Source organism: Maniola hyperantus, chromosome 17 (genome assembly GCF_902806685.2).
Source record: "Maniola hyperantus chromosome 17, iAphHyp1.2, whole genome shotgun sequence".
NCBI classification, from domain to species: Eukaryota; Metazoa; Arthropoda; class Insecta; order Lepidoptera; family Nymphalidae; genus Maniola; species Maniola hyperantus.
Genome location: NC_048552.1, coordinates 4,256,174 through 4,275,531, shown reverse-complemented (window position 1 = coordinate 4,275,531; position 19,358 = coordinate 4,256,174). Strand labels below are relative to the sequence as shown.

General features: G+C 37.9%; 1 protein-coding gene across 2 annotated transcripts in view; it reads right to left on the bottom strand.

The window, feature by feature from the left end:
* Positions 1-19,358, bottom strand: part of Ptpmeg2 (Protein tyrosine phosphatase Meg2) — a 95,504-nt gene that overhangs the window by 19,230 nt on the left and 56,916 nt on the right. For both annotated transcript variants that reach the window (XM_034977502.2, XM_069504233.1), the window contains exon 5: positions 37-245. In XM_034977502.2, the coding sequence (XP_034833393.1) occupies positions 37-245 (209 nt within the window). The remainder of the gene's footprint in view (positions 1-36; positions 246-19,358) is intronic.

Genomic DNA, 19,358 nt, shown 5'->3' with positions numbered 1-19,358 from the left:
TGTGGCAATGCCATAGTTTATCAGTTATCAGCTTACCAGGCGGCGTGATCTGGTTCAAGCTGCCCCCCAAGTTGCCTCGGCAGGCTGGCACGAGGCACGTGCACACCGAGTTGCGGCGCGCTCACCGTGTGCACGCGCTCGCGCAGCTTCTCCCTCACGAACAGCCGCAGGATACGGAACGGTGCCTTGAACCACAGCGGCGCCGTCACTATGAGTACCTTCTTCAGTTTGGCCGGGTAACCACCCTGTAACAATAGAAATCTCATTTAATATATAGCGGCTTCAATCGGCGAAAATATATTTTATAAATCCTCTTTATTTATTCCCTCTCCTGCGGGAATTTGGAAAAATCTGGCTTTATAGAATCTTTGTGCAAAATTTCAGCTTTGTAGGGCTTTGGACCTAGGTCCTAGGGTCTGGACGTTGATGAGTCTGACAGTGAGTCTGGACTTTTCCTATTTTATTTAGATTAGTAGATTTGACTAGATGGATGGACGACATCAGGCGAGTGGCAGGGACCCGCAGGATTCAGGCAGCGCAAGATCGTTGCGTGTGGAAGTCCCAACAAGAAACCTATGTCCAGCACTAGACGTCTATCGGTTGATGATGGTGATGATAGTAGATATGAAACCAATTACCAAAGACGTGGGGTTCTCGGCCGGCTTTAAAATAATGCAAAAACTGCCAGATTTTAATTTGTATGTAAGCAATTGAAAGCAGGAAGGCTTATTTTGTCTTTTTATATTTTACAAACTGAAGTAGCCGAAGATAAAGAAATCCATCATAAAGTATTAGGATAATAAAAGAAACGATCACTTTAAAGAAGCCTTTTAAAGTAGCTTCCACTAGGTACTAATAAATCTCCTCTAAAAGCTGACTTTGAAAAAGTAGTTCTATTCAGACTAACCTACAATTTCTCTAAAGGAAAATCGTTACAAATATGTCAGCAGAGCATCTCGACCGATCGGCGGATATCTTTCCTAGAATTTCTCGTGCGAGTCGAGCGAGGTGAGGTAGAATAGCTTCCTAGAAAACCACGAGTGTGTCCTACAGCATTGTGTGCAGGCGTTACGATCAGGAAAATAGGTCGTAGTCATTTAGGATATGGCGCGAGGTGCACAATAACACTACCAATATACTGCTCCCGGAGGGTATTATTTCTGAAATGTTGCTAGTTTATACCAGCATAATATTTTATAGTATCATTACCCATATTATAAAGACGAAAGTGTGTTTGTTTGTTGGTTTATTGGTTTGACGTCCGATCACGTAGCAAGGGGCCAACGGATCGACGTGATTTTTTGCATGGTTATAGTTAAAGGCCTGAAGGCTACTTTTAACCCTGGGAAATCAAAACGATCTCACGGGATTTTTAAAAACTAAGTCCACGCGAACGAAGTCACGGGCATCAGCTAATACAATTTAGCTAGTTGTTTATAATAAAATTGAAACAAATTCTTGATCCTACTTTGTAATCAACAACTGGGAATGCTGCCAACATTAAACCACTTTCGAGCTGTAGTTAAGCGTCAGAATACGTATGGTTAAGCTGCTTACGAAGAATATATTTTTTGCATTAAATAATATGTAATACCTATGTAATTATTTAAAAAATATACATTGCGAATAATTCTTTTGTATACAATCTCTTAACTAAATGAACAGGTCTAAATGTATTGATATCTTTTTCCGCAGTTAGCATAATGAAAGGAGTAGCAATAGTCCTGTCAGTTTAGAGGTTGTGTTTATACGCAACACAAGACCTTTCGCAAGAAAAACAACAGAATTAGTATGCTTAATATTGGCAAGAACTAATCAACACAAACTAACTTATCAGGAGCTTTTTTAGCAAGCTCACATTATGAGGAGTAACCGCACCCGGACAACATTAAAGCCACTTTGAAACTTGAATTTCAATTGATCATCCCCGGGGTTATTAATGAATGAATGAATCAATCGCGAGACGTCGGGACAGGCTTAAGCCTTATAAATATTCAAGATCCAGGCACCCGAAGGTCGGTCAAGGGTAAAAAGAGGTATTTTTTTTAAAATACCAAATTATTCTATGCCCGCAAATACTACGTTTTGTCACCGTCATGCCGCTTTCACTGTTCAGCGTAAAGGTGCTTCCAGACACTAGCTCAAAAAATTTAGTAAACATCTGTTAGCAAAGCAAAAAAAATATAACAAATCAAATCAATCATTTATTTGCTGTAAATGCAGGTTAACAAAGATGCTATATAATTCAAATAAATAGTATCAGTCTATTGTATCTTTGAAAACAACATGTTATCATTTTGTAACTGTTTTTTTTTTAATTTATAGACTAGCGCTTGGCTGCAATCAGAACTGGTGGCAGGTTAAATGAATGTTAAAAAAGTGTTCGTGTTAAAAATGTTAGGATAGGTTATCTAACATTTTTTAACTGCTGTGTAGAAGCACCCTTAGGGGGCATCGGGGACATCGAACAAAATTAATTAGACATTTTGCCAACCGTGCTCAAACATGACTGCGCATATTTTATAGCGGCTTTTCGAGTCCTCTTAAAGTCTCAAAGCAAAGCCGCGGTAATTTAAACATACAAATTTTGGTATGCATTAGTATTCATTTTCAATTTACAATCTTCACCACCTGTGCCTACAACTCGGAACTCTGCTGTAACAGATCGCTAAGCACATAAACCGAATTAAAATTTACAAATATGTGTGGCTATACAGATTGTAGGTAAGTACCAACCTAATATCAATACTAAATTCGTCTACACAATTTGTACGATCCCTAATATTGAATAAAAATTTAATTTCTGTTTAAACATCCAATATGGCTACGTCAAAGTAGAGTCTTCTTCCTTTGTGAAGTGATAACAGTGCAAATTGTTTTTGCAAGAAAAAAATCGCACGTCCCTTGCGTTCTCACGGCCCATTGATGCCTCAGTAAGCCGACCCAAGATGAGCTGAATCATGTATGCTATAATACCTAGGAGGGGTCAATAAAATGAAACGTATCCGGGGAAATTTAGGGTGAACGCAGACAGGCTCGGAACATCGAGAACGGCAGGGGTGCGGGGTCACCGACCCCAGGTTCGAGGTCTCCTCTCAACTCTGCGTATGAAATTTTAACGTCTGGCGGCAGTCTCATAAAGGTATTTTTAAGATATCTAAAATAAGCTTGTTTATAAATAAACAGTTCGATCCAAAAATACCTAACGTCCTTACTCCTTAGTTGAGTGCGATGTATCTACGGGATACAAGGGTGTGTACTATCTCCTCCTCAATAGCTCAATGGTCAAGGAACGGACTGAATTCCGACTGGTCGGCGGTTCAAACTCCATCCGTTGCACTTATTTTGTCGTACCTACTCCTAGTACAAGCTTTACGACACACTAGTGATGTAACTATTTATTACATCACTAATGTTTAATTTTTAAAATAAAACAAACTTTATATTAATAAAATTGTTGTGTTAAAGTAAAAAAATATATCTGATTGCACCTTTAAAACCATAAACTTTTCCTGTATTCGCCCTTGAATTTTTTATGGTATGTAATTAAAAAGCAATGGTGTTTACAATAACTTTTGTTCATCATATAAAATACCCGGTTAGCAGCATCATGTCTTGTCGAAACTTATATAGAACCAAGAGTCAAGACTAATTGTTTTTCTACCTGAAAACGTATATAAGAACATCAATTAATCTTAAATCAACTTGTAGGTCAGTAGGGTCAACCCAGACGGACAGCTTTTTACATCCACACGGGATCATACTACCACAGCACCACCACGTCTTAATGTTGATTCTATACAATCACCCATTTGCCGTTTCCAGAAACGTGTTTGTAATAACGAATGAATCGATCACATAGATGATAGATAACTAACAATAGTTTATATCACCCAGCTGCTACCTATTATAGGGTAGTGCATTGGCCTGAGTTTTCCGCATCGAGTATGGACAGTCTACCAGTCTAGACGTCCCGTGAAAGCCAAGTGAAACTAAAAAACAAATCTATAGTATTCAACATTGATATAGAATTAATCATATCGTTGGTATTCATTTTCATTTCTAGGAAGTATACGCTTTCAAACAAAAAAAGAATTTTCCAAATCAGTCCTGGCATCTCCTCCTAATCGGGGAACTTTACTCGTACATAATTTTTTTGTCAATGATATTTCAAAGTTAAATAAGTGTAAATGTCGTCTCGCAAACGGCTCCAGACTTCCGCTCTGAGCAGTCTAGACAGCTTCCAGATATGCATAGGACGATAGGGCAAACTCCCTTTAAAATGTCATTAGTATAGGTACCTAACGTCTACGTTGCGTGGAACGTGTAACGTAGTTGACCCTGCTGGTAAATTGTTAGTCTAATCGAATCAACTGTAACTAAATATTAGCATTAGGTTACTCGTATGTAGAGAACATTTTAGTCTTGGAGTTCCCAATGTCAACCCTTTACTTTTTGAACACATATAAGTACTTGGGTGTTTCTATTATTTTAAGCTATTAATCTGAGCTGGGGTCTGATTTTGTTTTTGTTGAAAAATATTTAAGGCCTGTCCCGCAATTGTAATATTAATTTCAATATTATTAATTCTGCATTTCGATTTAAAGCCTTAGGGTTCCGTACCTCAAAAGGAAAAAGGAACCCTTACAGGATCACTTTGTTATCTGTATGTCTGTCTGTTAATAAAACCTATGGGGTACTTCTCGTTGACCTAGAATTATGATATTGGGCAGGTAGGTAAGTCTTATAGCACAAGTAAAGGAAAAAAATCCGAATTTATGGTTACATCACAAAAAAACAATGTGATCACAAAAAAAATATTACTATCACATAGGTATAGATGGCGTAGTCCGTCATTAACTTGCAGTGTTCTACATCAAAGTGTTAGGTATATCTTGATACGGAATCCTTATTGTGCGAGTCCGACTTGCACTTAACAGTTTTTTTTAATATTAGTAAACGTTTTTTTTACATCTATTAAGTAAACATTTTAAAGAAAACATGATCAAGGCACTGCAGAGCGCAAGGCAAATAACATTCATTGAATTAAACGCAAGGGTTGTCGACGCAAGATAAGCAAGTCTCACAACTAGACAATTTCTCACCCTCTGGCAACAACCCTATTCGTTTCTGACTCTTCAACATCGTATTGCAGTTCGTATTGTCAACATTGTAGAGTAGGTACGCTTCAAGTAAGTAAATCGATGTTTTAAGCAACGTCAATGAGCTAATGAAGGCGGACGCTAGAAAGGGTATGGGACTATGGACAAATATTCAAATATAACAAACAGCCCGATGCGATCCTAAAAGTAGTTTGAGCTGTGTGTTGATAGATCAGTCAGTCAGCTTTTGCTTATATAAAAATATCTTTCAAAATCCCGCGAGAACTATGATTTTCCGGAATAAAAAGTAGCCTATAATCTATCTCCATTCCAAATTTCATCCAAATCCAGTGATTAAAGATCCAAGTTTTTGCGTGATTGGGTAACAAACATCCAAACATCCACACTTTCACATTTATAATATTAGTAGGATTTTAGATATAAAATTTCACTCGAGCGAAAACAGGCGGATCAGCTAGGTGTTTTGTACAATTGCGGTTTTCATAGATATAGTTTTCATACGGTTTTCAAGATTTACTTTCTCGTAAGATTTGCATGCAAAACTTTCTTGCAAGTTGTAGTTGTTCATGTTAAGTACGCCGTCAGAGCTGCAACAACGCTGTTAGTGCCGCAAGTCCGGAACTAAGTCAAGAGGAAGCCGAGGCCAGTGCAGAGATTTGTTTATCTTGCAATCAAGCTCGAGAGCTGTGACTGTGTATTTCACTTGCTTCACAGGAAGTCGCCAAAGTTTTCAATTACTTTTGAAAGTTATACTTACGCCTGTAAAAACAATATTTTCTGCCCAAAGTAAATAATAATTATTACCACTAGTGCCAATTTAATTGTAGATGCACAATTAAAATTACGAAATTAAAAAATTAAGTTTAATGCCGTATAATGTACATTATTTTATGAATAAATTACTATGAAACTAGTATTTGCGCGGAAATGAGTAGGTACTACAGGCATAAGTATAACGCATAATAACTGAGTAGGTTCCTGCGGTAATGGAGTGCTGCGGGAGGGGGACTTGTGGCAACTGTCACCCTCCTGCACCGCACCACTATGCAGAAGCCTCCTCAGCTGTTATACACTATACCTATAATATTCTTGGACCTGATACAGAATTTGCATGCAACTGAATTTTAACATTGATTTAAAATCTTACTCAATTAAGATTTCTTAACATCGGGAGATAAAGACTATCGACCAAGTTCCTCCACAGAATAAATAAGATAATAGTAACGCCCCGTACCGTAATCTACCGCGCTTTCCTCAGACTAAAGTTCGTCGTCTCAGCCCTGTTCTATATTGTCTGCAAGCACAATGCGGGCTGCTGCCGAGATAGTTTGCTAATGTGACAACGCTGAACTTTAATTATACAAAAACAACTTAAGAAGGAGAACATAAACCGCTTAAATTGTACGACAAAGTTAAAATGGAAATGTATTTACAATAACTTTTCCAGCTGTATAACTTTAACACTGCATTTATAAAAATTAAATAACGATGAAGTAGAAATCTTCTCACTAAAATCGATTGGATGTTAGTTACTCCTTCAAACGGTGACTGGACTGATTTGTCGGATTGGAATGGAGACAGCTTATATCCTGAATTAATACTTAGACTACATTTTATTACGGAAAATCAAAGAACTCCCTGACCTAAATCCACACGATTATTCGGAATAAAAAGCCTATGTCACTTCTCCAGCTGTTTAACTAGGTATATCCATGCAAAAAGTCACATCTATCCGTTACTCCATTGATCCGGCGTGATCGACGGACAAAGCAACAAAAAACATACTTTCACACTTATAATATGAGTTGGGAAGTGATAACATTAAACTGAAATCGAAATAATTAGCGTTAAAAAGAAACTTACACAATACAAAGTAAAAAAACTAAAAGAGCGAGAGGGGGAGGGAGAAAGAGAGAGAGTTAAAAGGCGTTTATTCGCGAGTTTTTTCTGAATCAAAGTGTATTTACACTCTTCACTACGGCATGGAAATAGAAAGTCTTTTTCAACAAAACCAGACCACGTTTAGTTGGAATATGTAGGGGAATCGTGTAAGACTGAATTGGATCAGAGTCAAATACAATACCTATCTTATACGTACACAATATGAAATACACAACACAAAATAAAACAACATTAGGGAGGGTTGGAAGGCGATTATAAGTCGCGCGTTTTTACTGATACAAGTGCTTGTACAATCTTCATGCATGGAAATAGAAAGTCTTTCTCAACAAAAAAGGAGCTCACGTACCTAGTTGGAATATATAGGAGAATCGTGTAGAATTGAATTGGATCAGAGTCAAATGCAATACCTCTCTCGCAAATTCTCGAGGCATTTCGCTTACAATTTTGTATGCAGCATGTGAGTTTCTATGTGATTACTTCTTTTATTATATTTGCCATTCTTAAGACAGAACGTTCATTTTAAACTTTTCAAGACAAAAGGAATTTTTCGAATAAAATGTATTCGTCAAAAATAAAGAAGTAAAACTGCAAATAAAATAGCTTTAATTTAATAAAAACGAATTTTGAGAAATCAATTTGACGCAAAACACGAATTTTGAATAGGTACATAATGTAGCTAATTCCGTTGTACACAATCTCTGCACTAAAATGACAGATCTAAATGTAATGCTATCCCGTTCATAATGCTCCCTGCGAAAAAGGGAGTTTAGAGGTTGTGTACAACCACATTTGTACTTCATTTGCAGTTTGCACTGACCACTTTATTGACGTTGATTGAATATTATCATCATTATCAACCGATAGACGCCCGCTGCTGGCCATAGGTCTCTTGTAGGGACTCCATAGTCCATACGCCACGGTCGTGCACCGCCTGAATGTCTGAAGTGCCTTCCGGCGATTTAATTTATTATTGGTAAATTAAATTGTTCACCTGTTATCTCTTGTTATAAAATGGAAATAGCAACTACTATGTGTACACAAAGAGTGCTTGCAATTCAAAAGGCGGTTTCGATGTAATGCCCCACATTCATTGAGCACGTAACATCTGCGCTCCTACGAGTGTAAAATGAGGCTCTTTTTGCATTTGTTCCCACAATGTGAACATCCGCGCGTTTAATTAATCTACATGTAGTAATTAGAATCTGTGAGCCTTTATTAGGGTTCCGCACCTCAAAAGGAAAAACGGAACCCTTATAGGATCCCTTTGTTGTCTATCTATCTGTCTGTCTGTCTGTCAAGATGCCTATGCAGGAATACTTCAATAATCGATTTAAATACTGAGAAGACTCGTAAAACCACCTATGTTATATTTCTGCACTAGCATCTCTCTCTGCACGTTATATCTGCTACATTCCACCAGTACGTGCTGGACATCATCTGTCATACCACAAATATATCGCATTTGTCAGAATCAGCTTTTTTCATTAAAAATACGAATTTATTAGAAGGATAGGGCCCAGAACGCAACCTATGAGCTACGACTACTAGTAAGAGCAATATCACATTGATGTGGGGTTTGTCTATTTTTATCCAATTACCTTTATCACCTGTGTTACCTACTGTTTATGACGTCACAATACAGATGTTCAAAGACAAAACTAAATTGCACAGAGTGCTCTCATACAAAATAGGGGTGCAGTTTAATACCCACATTCATTCGCTCGTAACAGCTGCGTTTCAATAGAATGAGGCTCTTCCGACATTTGCCCGCACAATGGCCCCACTCACTTTTAACTTTAATCCTACTTATTTACAATTCGTATTCCGATTTCTGCTATGTGGCATCTTTTTATGTCCCTTGGCGAATAAATAGAATACATGAGCCATATCTACACCAATAAAATTTTACGCAGTGCCCCATAAACATAATATATAATTACACTGCGGCTGTACATCGTGTCTATCGAAAATGTGGAAAAAGGTTCGAAATGAGACGAAATTTTTTCGCTACATGCTCAACACACGAGGCAATTTTTTTCTTTTGGTGTGGTCGGCTAAAACCGCTTACGGTCCCTTATTAATGTTACGAACCGATAATTTAATTAACAATTAGGTTATCTGATTTATCGATTCAAGTCACCCAACCAAACTCGATCTAGCATTGAAATAGTCATAACAAGATTTGATAATGTTGCTTTTTGGTCATTTTCTGTAGGAAAATTATCTAAATATACGCTGAAATTGTAATGGTTGTTTTCCCGAAGCAAAATGACTTTGTCGTGATATTACAATCGATTTATAAATAATATAAAAATTTACTAGAGTCAAAAATGGCAAATTATAATCGAGAAAAAGTCGAATTTGAAAAAATCATATGAGACCTCGAACCAATGCCATATCACTACGCGCGCGAGCTTATTTTGCTCTAGCGCGGTTCGAGTGGATGTAGGTACCTACCCACTATTCACGTTACGTCTAGTTGGTTACTATTGTTTCTCACACTTTCGAGTTGATGATTTCTTTATTATTATTTCAAAACAAAAACCTTTTTACTTTTTAAATTTAACTCAAAATTTTGATTTAATTCAAAACGCGTCCCATTGTAGGCCACATTATCACTGTCCATCAGGTGTGATTGTGGACAAGCGTTTGCATCTAAATTCTAATGAATAAAAAATAAAAATAAACTATACATACTATTTTTCGCACGCGTGGTTATTTTGTCAGTTGTACAGAAAGACTGGTTGCCTGGTCGGGATATCCGTTTGTTGCAACCCTGTGGTCAATTTTTTTATGACTCTCCTACAATTGTTATTGACATCATTAATTGATATTGAACCTTACCGCCAACTCTTACATTAGCTTTTTGAATGTGTAAGTACTAACTTGTGATCTTTTAGAATATTTTATCTAATTAGTAAACTTTAATGGCTCTTAGCTTTTATACCGCCGGCTCGACTATACTACTGAGGGCAAATCGTTCTGCCGCGGGAAGACAGCCACTAAAATTTCAGCGTGTATACCTACTTATAAAAAGTCTTGCTAGCTCATAAATGCCCAGCCTTAACCCTTGGACCACAACTGAGATTTCGCTCAAAAGTTCCCTTTACAATGAAGACAAGAGTCTCTTCGAAATTCCCACGGGAGCAAAGCCGCAACCGGTCGCAAGTGTAATCCAAACTTATATTATAAATGCGAAAGTGTGTCTGTCAACTTTTCACGGTCCATCCAATTAACCGTTTTTGACGAAATTTGGTACAAATATAGCTTGCATCCCGGGGAAGAACATAGGCTACTTTTGCTCCTGGAAAATCAAAGTGTTCCCTCGGGGTTATAAAAAACCGAAACTTACACGGACCAAGCCGCGGGCATTATCTAGTATAAAATAATTATGACGGTAAAACGTACCTATTACTTTATGAGAAATGAAGGAGCAAAAGAAACATGACCGCAATTCGTTTCTGGGCCAGCCATTTATCTTGAGCATCTTCCATCGCAACCCATGGGCCATCTTCCCAGATACTTGTGTTGTCCTTTCTAAACACCCTTTCATTGCACGACACGTTACTTTGAAAGCGCTCACCACTTTGCCAACGTCAAAGGGTAAAACTAGTTCGTCGTATTTCATTTCAGCGGCAAAATGAAGGTATTCACGCTTAAAATGCTATGGAACGTGTATACACTATACAGGTAGATACAATAAGGCCCCTACACACTAGCGTTTCTCCAGCGCAGCCGTTCGTCGAACGTATGCCGCCAAACGCTGATCGCAGAGTGGCGCTGACGCCGCGTGATCACGTTATCGTTTTGGTATTGTCATGAACAAAATGGATTCTAACGAGGAAACTCTATTTTGGGCTATGCTGTTAAAATAAAAATTATTAATATAACGAAAGAATAATAAAATAATAAGCAATGGGGGGAGTCAGGACCCATTATAGAATTTGGGACCAAGTGAAAGTGGTTACTTATTTTGTGCTATATTATAGACATATAAAAATAACTTCAAATGTTTGCGTTGTACTTCAATTGCGAATTGCGAATGCGATTGTACATGACGCTGCGCTAGCGTCACACCTACACGACGATAGCGCAGCGTTCAGGTGTAGACGCGTCACGTTGTCGACGTTCGCGGCGTCTGCGCTGCGAATTGATTGTTTGACGACCGCCTACGTTGGAGAAACGCTAGTGTGAAGTGTTTCTTAAGGCCTGGACAGACAATAGCGCGACCTACGCGGCTCCTAGTCCACACAAGGCGTTCACTCTGTAGAACACACGTAGAAGCTGTACTTCTTTAAACGCGCACCATCGCCGTCACGCTTTGCAGTATGAGCTGTGCTTGATGCACTTCCTTGAATAACGAATCTTCAACGAACCGCGCGATGTGTAATTTTGCAGCGCAGAAAGGTCCGCGCGTCGCTATCGTTGCGTTTCTGTCCAGGCCTTGGGTGAGGCCAAACGAGCGTAATTTTGTGAGTTGTCAGTCGCGTAATTTCTGCTGCATTCGGTTTCATACAAAAGTCCAGTTCGTGCCACACGGCGACGCCAAATGAGTTTGAAACAATGAGAATTTCTCCTAGGCAGAATTTCTCCTAGGCAGAATTTCTGCGACCGAAATTACGCGACTTACAACTCAAAAAATTACGTCCGTTTGGCCTCACCCAAGAGACATCGCAGCCTTAGCACATAATCAGCTTATCCATTATCCACGATTTCGCATATATTTCCACACAATAGCTTTATAGCCAGAAACACTAGGAATTGATATCATTCAACAAGAAACAGTTTCGATTTGAAAACTGAAATGCGACTTCTAATAAGTGAAACGGAAGTGTCTTAACAGAAATTGGTTATAGAAAACAAACAAAATTGTTTTATGAAAATTTTGATAACAATGAAACGTATGTACCTACCTAAATAAAGATTTATATAACTCTACCTTTGTTTTAACAATCTTACTGTACTTTTTGGCGCAAGTACAGCGTTAAAATTATTTAGAAGCCGAAACATCTGCAAACTTCTAAATGTTTACTTCATTGTAAATTCCCAAGTTTACAAATCCACAAAATCACTCCCTTTGCGAATTAAAGAACAATAAGCAAAACTTCCCGAGGTCGCGAGCATAATTTTATTACTCTTGTTTTTGAACGACGGACGGGATTAAAACACTTAGTAATTTGCTGATGACGATGTCAAAGGTTTGTCATCCGAAGATAAAGTGGTTTTACCGATGGAGTGTTGTGGAGACTTCCCTGGCTGTTTGCCAGCCGAACGGTAAATAACGTCCTACTTTGTACGAGTAAAAATACTTCACCTATATACATTCAGATTAGATCGTTAAGTTGTTGTCTTGTACCGAGTTAAGTTACGGCTTCTTCTTACTATCAATATTACCTTAAGACATTTGTATGGTTTACGCTAACTTCGAACTCACAAAAAGAAAACAGTCATCAATTTTCAACATCACCAAAAAAGTTTTTTGAGGGAGCGAGGAGGAGAACGAAAATGCATGCAAAACACCTACAATACCCTAGTTTTTCTCAGTTTACTTAAAAGGTGAACAAATAGCTTTTCGCTGAAATACGTAAGAGGCGTTTGCATTATAAGCGGCCCATACAACCTTGTTATCGCGAACTGACAATAAAATCATAACACGACTGAAAATGTAGCTCCAGGTCCAAAGCGTCGGGCTAATCGCGTCGCTTACGGGTTTCTCCGAGCATGTTTCTGTGATTTGTTTATTCTTTTAAGCAAACTAAGAAAAACCTGACAATACCTATATCTATAATAATAATAGATTACACAACACAAGTTACACGTGTATTGTTTGAGACGGAAAACGGTATAGAAAACGGATAAGGGATTTCCCTGGCTTTGCCGTTGGAAATAGCCTTTCATTTTTACGCCAGAAAGAGTGGCTTGAAAGTGGCCTTTAAAGCTCATACTCTCGAGTTAAAAGTGTAGCTCGTGCCACCGACCGGTTCGTTAAGGCTGAAACAAACAAAACTGCTAGCTGCGTGGCAACTGCGTGGCGCGACGTTTTTTTATAATATTTATAATTTTATTTACTCGAGTAAGGGTACAAAAACAAAAGGATGACAGGTGAGGCTCACGCTTGACGACAATCGAGCACGCTTGATTAGAAGATGCCCTATTCACCTCTGACTACAAAGTCCAAACTGAACAACCACTAAGGTTCATGATTTTACCCACGGTGTTCCACGCATCGCCTGGTGGCTGAGCTACGTGACTAAACCTATTCGCGCAAACCAGAGAGCGGTGCCTGCTGAGGACCCTCCTCCGTGACTAATAGAGTCCCTACACGCCAAAGATGACTATTCCAACTTTCAGAAGCTGCGTTGGACACGCTGTCGTTGCGCCGCGCTACGTCACGCGTTGCATGTGTTTCGGGCTTTATACATCATTCAAATTCAATTACAAGTCAAGTCGACCTTTGAGTCAAATGTCAGGAGTTCGATTCTATTAGCGCTGGCGGCCGAGTGCCGACAAATTGATACTACCACAGGTTTAATTGGATCTGACATTTGCAGTGTAAATAAACGGACGTAGCACAATGTTGTTGTGTCGGTTATTTTACATACTCTTCCTCTACTGAGAGTGCATGGTGTCACTTTATACCTCCTACTCTAAGGGCGTGTTCACAACTGCCAGATTTTTGTATAGCAACGAATTCGACAGACAACATTTTGAGATATTCCCAATGGCCTATACAAAAAAAACCGGCCAAGTGCGAGTAAGGCTCGCGCATCGAGGGTTCCGTGCTACAGCCGTGTTTTTTCGATATTTTGCACGATAAATCAAAAACTATTATGCATAAAATTGAACAAAAATCTGTTTTAGGATGTACACGTGATACCCCCAATCATATGATACCCCACTTGGTATAGTAATCTTACTTTGAAAGTACTAAATACTAATTTTAGTTCACAAAACATTTTAATTTATTTTGTGATATGTACCTAACCAAGATAAGGTGTAAATTCCAGGTTTCGGATTTTTCCTGTACTTGTGCTATAAGACCTACCTACCTGCCAAATTTCATGATTCTAGGTCAACGGGAAGAACCCTATAGGTTTTCTTGATAGACAACAGACGGACAGACAGACAGACAACAAAGTAATCCAATAAGGGTTCCTTTTGTTTTTTTGAGGTACGGAACCCTAACAACTGTCATAACGTTATTCGTTAGATAAAATTTACCTGGCGGTTGTGAAACAGGTCCTAAGTATCTTAATGTACCAGATGAAACAGGCATTGGTCACACACAACACGCAATGGCAGCGACGTGTGGCGTTGAGCTTAGTATTTCTGTCTTGCTGTTGCCGTAAAACACTTTAAACTCCTCAGTTACTCGATGCCGTTACATGGCATGCTTGAAAACAGTGTTTTTGATTTCTGCGCTGCTGCTGCCGTAACGCGTCTTGCTTGACCAGGGCCTTAATTTATATATTTTGAAAGTTAATAACTTTATCACACTTCTATCGACCACGGAATTATTTCGCGGAATCGCTTCTGTATTTTCAGTCATTATGTCTGATAAAGAGATAAGAATGGAAACATATATATTTTTTATTCGATAACAATTTTATCATCGATTAAATCAAGCAGGTACTTTACATATTGATTGAATGCCTAATAAGAAGTCGTATCGTCGACAGAAGTTTTTAAATAGATTATTGAAATATTTCTGCTTATAGGCAGTTAATATCTCTTCAATTGTATCTGTAGCATTCCATAATGTAATTTAGATTGTAATTTAGGCTACGAAGTGGCTGACATGTCCAATTTCCATGTCGGAGACAAAAGTAAAATTAAGATTTTGAAAAAGTGTTTTCTGTCGATGCTGTGCAAAGCAAGCGAAAAACGACGCATTGCAATTTATATTCTACAGCTCGAATGCATAACGGAGTGGGACGCAAGCTGCTCCCAATACATAAATAATCCTTATCAAAGGGGCTGGGCCTGCGGACGAGTTCCATCGCCCATCGTGTCATATAAACAAACCTTTATGACGTACATTGTACCAATTTATACGTATATTTCAATACCAAACACCGACTACATACCAAGTATAAAATTATACTGGTTATAAAACCTACTTTTTACGATCCCTATACAACATAAATGAAATTGATGATAACTTTACTAAACTACTATCAACATCTGATACCTATTAATGAAATATTATCATAGTACCCGACAAGAAATATTTGTACATCTTTAGAGAGAGATAGCGGTTTCGTAGAGCATTGTCTCTATCGTTGAGACCGACAAAACGTCACATAGGTAGGAGCAACAGAGACAACGCTCTACGAAACCGAAATCCCTTTCTCAAGGTCGATGTAAATATTTCCTGCCGACTACCTGTAATACCTACAATGATCCGTTTCATATAATAAATAATAACAAAACCATTGGTTCACGCGAATTAGACGAATAAATACAGACAAGATCCGAGGTCGCAATAAATTATGTTTCTGACATAACGTCTATCCAATTCTAGTTTGCGAAAGGAAAATCTCATAAACAAAACCGCAAACATTTGAAGACTTTCGTGAGTGCTAATAGTGCTAGTGCCACCAGCATACTACAGAAGTACAGACATTGTAATCCCTCCAACCGTTTAGGCGTCAACAAAACGTATGAAAAGAAAATGCCATTATATTTTTCTTGACAATGGGTTTGCGTAACTGCAAAATATCTTTCAATTTGTAACTAGCCGGTGTTGAAAATGGATTTTCGTCTACAAGGTGTAGTATGTGTCAAGACTCAGGACCACTGTAATTTTTGGATATTCATCCACAAAAAATTTTTAGATGCTAAAATGTCACAAAAAGGTAAAATGTAACAACCACAGGTCCGAAAGCAACAGCTATTTACGTTACACGTGCATTTTGGTAAATCGATGTACACGTGCCTCCAAAAGGACACCCATATAACAATCGAATTCATATACAAATATGGATTTAATACTGTTACAATGTGTGACATCCGGGCTCACAGTTGCAACCACCGAAATGTGAACGTAGCAAGCCGGCGCGGCACTCCGGTTTGCGGTGCCCCATATCCCGCGGCGCTTCCCGCTCTGCGAATGTAACTACCCGCATATTAACACTAGAGTTGCCGCCACTAGGGACCTATATTATGGAAATATGGGACAGAGGGGACAGACGATAATTATTACAAAACACAGTTTCGATAAGCACTAAATTAATTAATAAGAGACATTTCGCTCAAACTGGTTAGGTATTAACAATTTGTGACCAAACTCAGGGAAATAAACCTCGCAAGGAAAACTATTTATCTCTGAACTAATTCTGGGATATATTATAACGTAGCGCGCCAACTGGAATACCATAATAGGTCTTACCTTCGTATCCCTCCCTTGTACCAAGTACCAACGAAGAGGCCTTTGCCAAAAACCACGGGGACGAAGTCGCGGGCATCATCTAGTATATTGATATATTCTACAAGTTGAGTCAATGTAGAACTTGACTTTTGTAAACTACAGTACGGATTTTCATACAGTTTTCATCAATAGAAAGAGAGATTATCTAAGAAGGTTATCGGTTGTAATTTGTGAACATTTTACGAAAATAAGCTACTAGTATACTCAAGTCGGGAAAAATCGTCCTATGTCAGAGCTTCCGAGTTCCGTGGCGTGCGCTGAGTAAATAAAGTTATACGAAAACAAACACCAAATCATTTGACTGTAGATATCAGTGTTACTCGGGCTAAGCCGGGACGGGTCGCTAGTATAAATACAAATGAATGTAGATTACTTGACATTGAGTTTGTCCCCGATTATAATATTATGACCTACTTAATGGGTATAAAGAGAACCTTTGAGTATTTTATGTAACTAACACCGTTTTAGCACTAAACACACAAGTGGGAAAGCCTAAAATGCCTTAAATCTAATTAAGACGGCTTATTAAATTCCGTAAATAAGGTTATAAGGATTATGATCGAAAATAGTCCGCAAAATACTTCCGCAACTTATACATGTACTCTATCCACGGACAGAAGATAGTATAGCGCTCTCTCTGTTACGTAATCCCATACAAATGACAGAGACAAAAATCTCTAGGCGAACGAAACAAAACTATGTTTACGAATTAAATCTCTATATATATATATATATATATATATATATGAATCGCTGAATGTGTTGCTGATCGCAAATCTCGAGAACAGCTGAACCGATTTCGCTAATTCTTTTTTTATAATATTCCTTGAACGAGGATGGTTCTTACGGAGAGAAATTTTTTAAAAATTCCCGAAAAATATAATCGACCGTTAGGCGGTACGAAGTTCACCGGGGCAGCTAGTTTCAAATATTTAAAAAAAAAAAATTGAACTGTCATCTCTGAAGTTTAGATCAATTGGAAAACTAGATAATCGAGTCCCTTTCTTTAATATTTGAAGGTTACATCGCAAGTAAACGGCAACAGTATAAAAAGTGGAAATATAGATAATCTAATATTGTATGGAGTAATCACATCAATTTATTGTTTCCAAGTTCCATACATATATGAGTAAATTGACAGATTATTGTGAACTCCAGTTACCAGTTTCTTTACTCAATAACTGTAACTCAAGGCAACCTGAAATAAACAAGCAATTTCGTGTGATCTTACTCAACTGCTCTGCATTGTTTCAAATAAAAAAACTCCTTAAAAAATGCCTCAAAAATAAATAATTAATCGCCTTAATTCATGGCCAAAAACTAACTGAAAAAGAATTCAGGGTAAACGAAATAATTGTGAGATTTGTGATATTACTCTAGTCTAAACTGTTGTAGGTAACTGAAACTATATACATAGATCCATTACGCACGGTCAACTAGTCGCCCGGCAACTCAGTCGACGGCAACTGTTACAATCTGTAATTTATATGGAAGTCGCCGTGCGTACGGAGTTGCGGCGACTGCGTACATATAGACACGGCGACTTCCATATAAATTACAGATTCTAACGGTCGCCGTCGACCAAGTTGCCGGGCGACTAGTCGACCGTGCGCACCTACTCAAGCAGATAGGTATTTAAAGTTAAGCTATAAACAGTGTATTTAACGCTAATACGCAGTTGTATGGTTTTATTGAAACGGAAGTAGTAGTGACATTTAGGGGCACTTCAACCGGTTCAACACCCGATTAAAATAAGAATTAATTAAGTAAACTGGGTAGGTACCTACTTGGCATGTAAATTCCTAAATTTTTTATAATTTCCGTTTTATAGCGATGCGCAACGTTTAACGAGGTTACTAAATTACAAAAGGCAATAAACATTTGTGTAATGTCGTTTTGAAATTTACTAACATATAGGTTTCTTTTGGATTTTATACCGAAAATATTTTACTGAATAACTTTAAACATTGTTTGGCTAGCCGAAAACACGTTTCGTAACTCTCGACCTTGAAAAAGACAAGTTGGCCAATTGCCAGCTTTTAACATATTAGATTACCTAAGAATATAAAAGAATCTGATACATTACATGTAGAATGGTATACACTATACACTTACGATATACACCCATTAGATTTAAATTACTCAGAGAAACTTTATTAATTTCAAGTGAGAGATGTATTATATCATCTTGTATAAATTATAATTAAAAACTTATTATATGGCATAATATTAATTTGCTAGTTGCTACTCACTTGCTGGAAATTATTTCTGATTGCGTCATAGATGGTAGTGGCCATATCAGCATTTGAGGGCAAAGTTAGAAGAATGACATAATACAGAACAGACAGTAAGATCTATGGCTACGTTATACTGTAGCGGTAGATAATAAAATCTAAAAATGGAAAGCGGCAAACCTCTAAGCGCATGAATACCATGATAATGATTCTTATGATGGGATATTTGAATATAAAGAACATACTGTTGTACAAACAATGGAACTAGATCTATAGATTAAAACGAACCAAGCAGAAGTTAATGAGATCTTTTGAAACTAATAAATCCAAAGAACTAAATTTATTTGATGATAATAAGGTTGATGGTGCTATACATGAATATCCTTCCATACGTCATACAATTACAAGGGACACGAAACCTAATCAACTCTACATACTACTACTATAAAAGTTTTGAAGCTTGATCGATACATTATGTATAACGTAAATGAATACAACCTCTGACAAAGAGAAGTTGGAGGGGTCCTCCGACACAACGCCAGTCCGGAGTTCCGGACGGAAGATCTTTGATGCGGTCGGAGCAAAACACTATCCCAAAGCTCCCGCCTCCGCAGTGGCGACCTCGACGTGTTTCACCACACCTTCACATAAATTTAAACGAAAATTGTT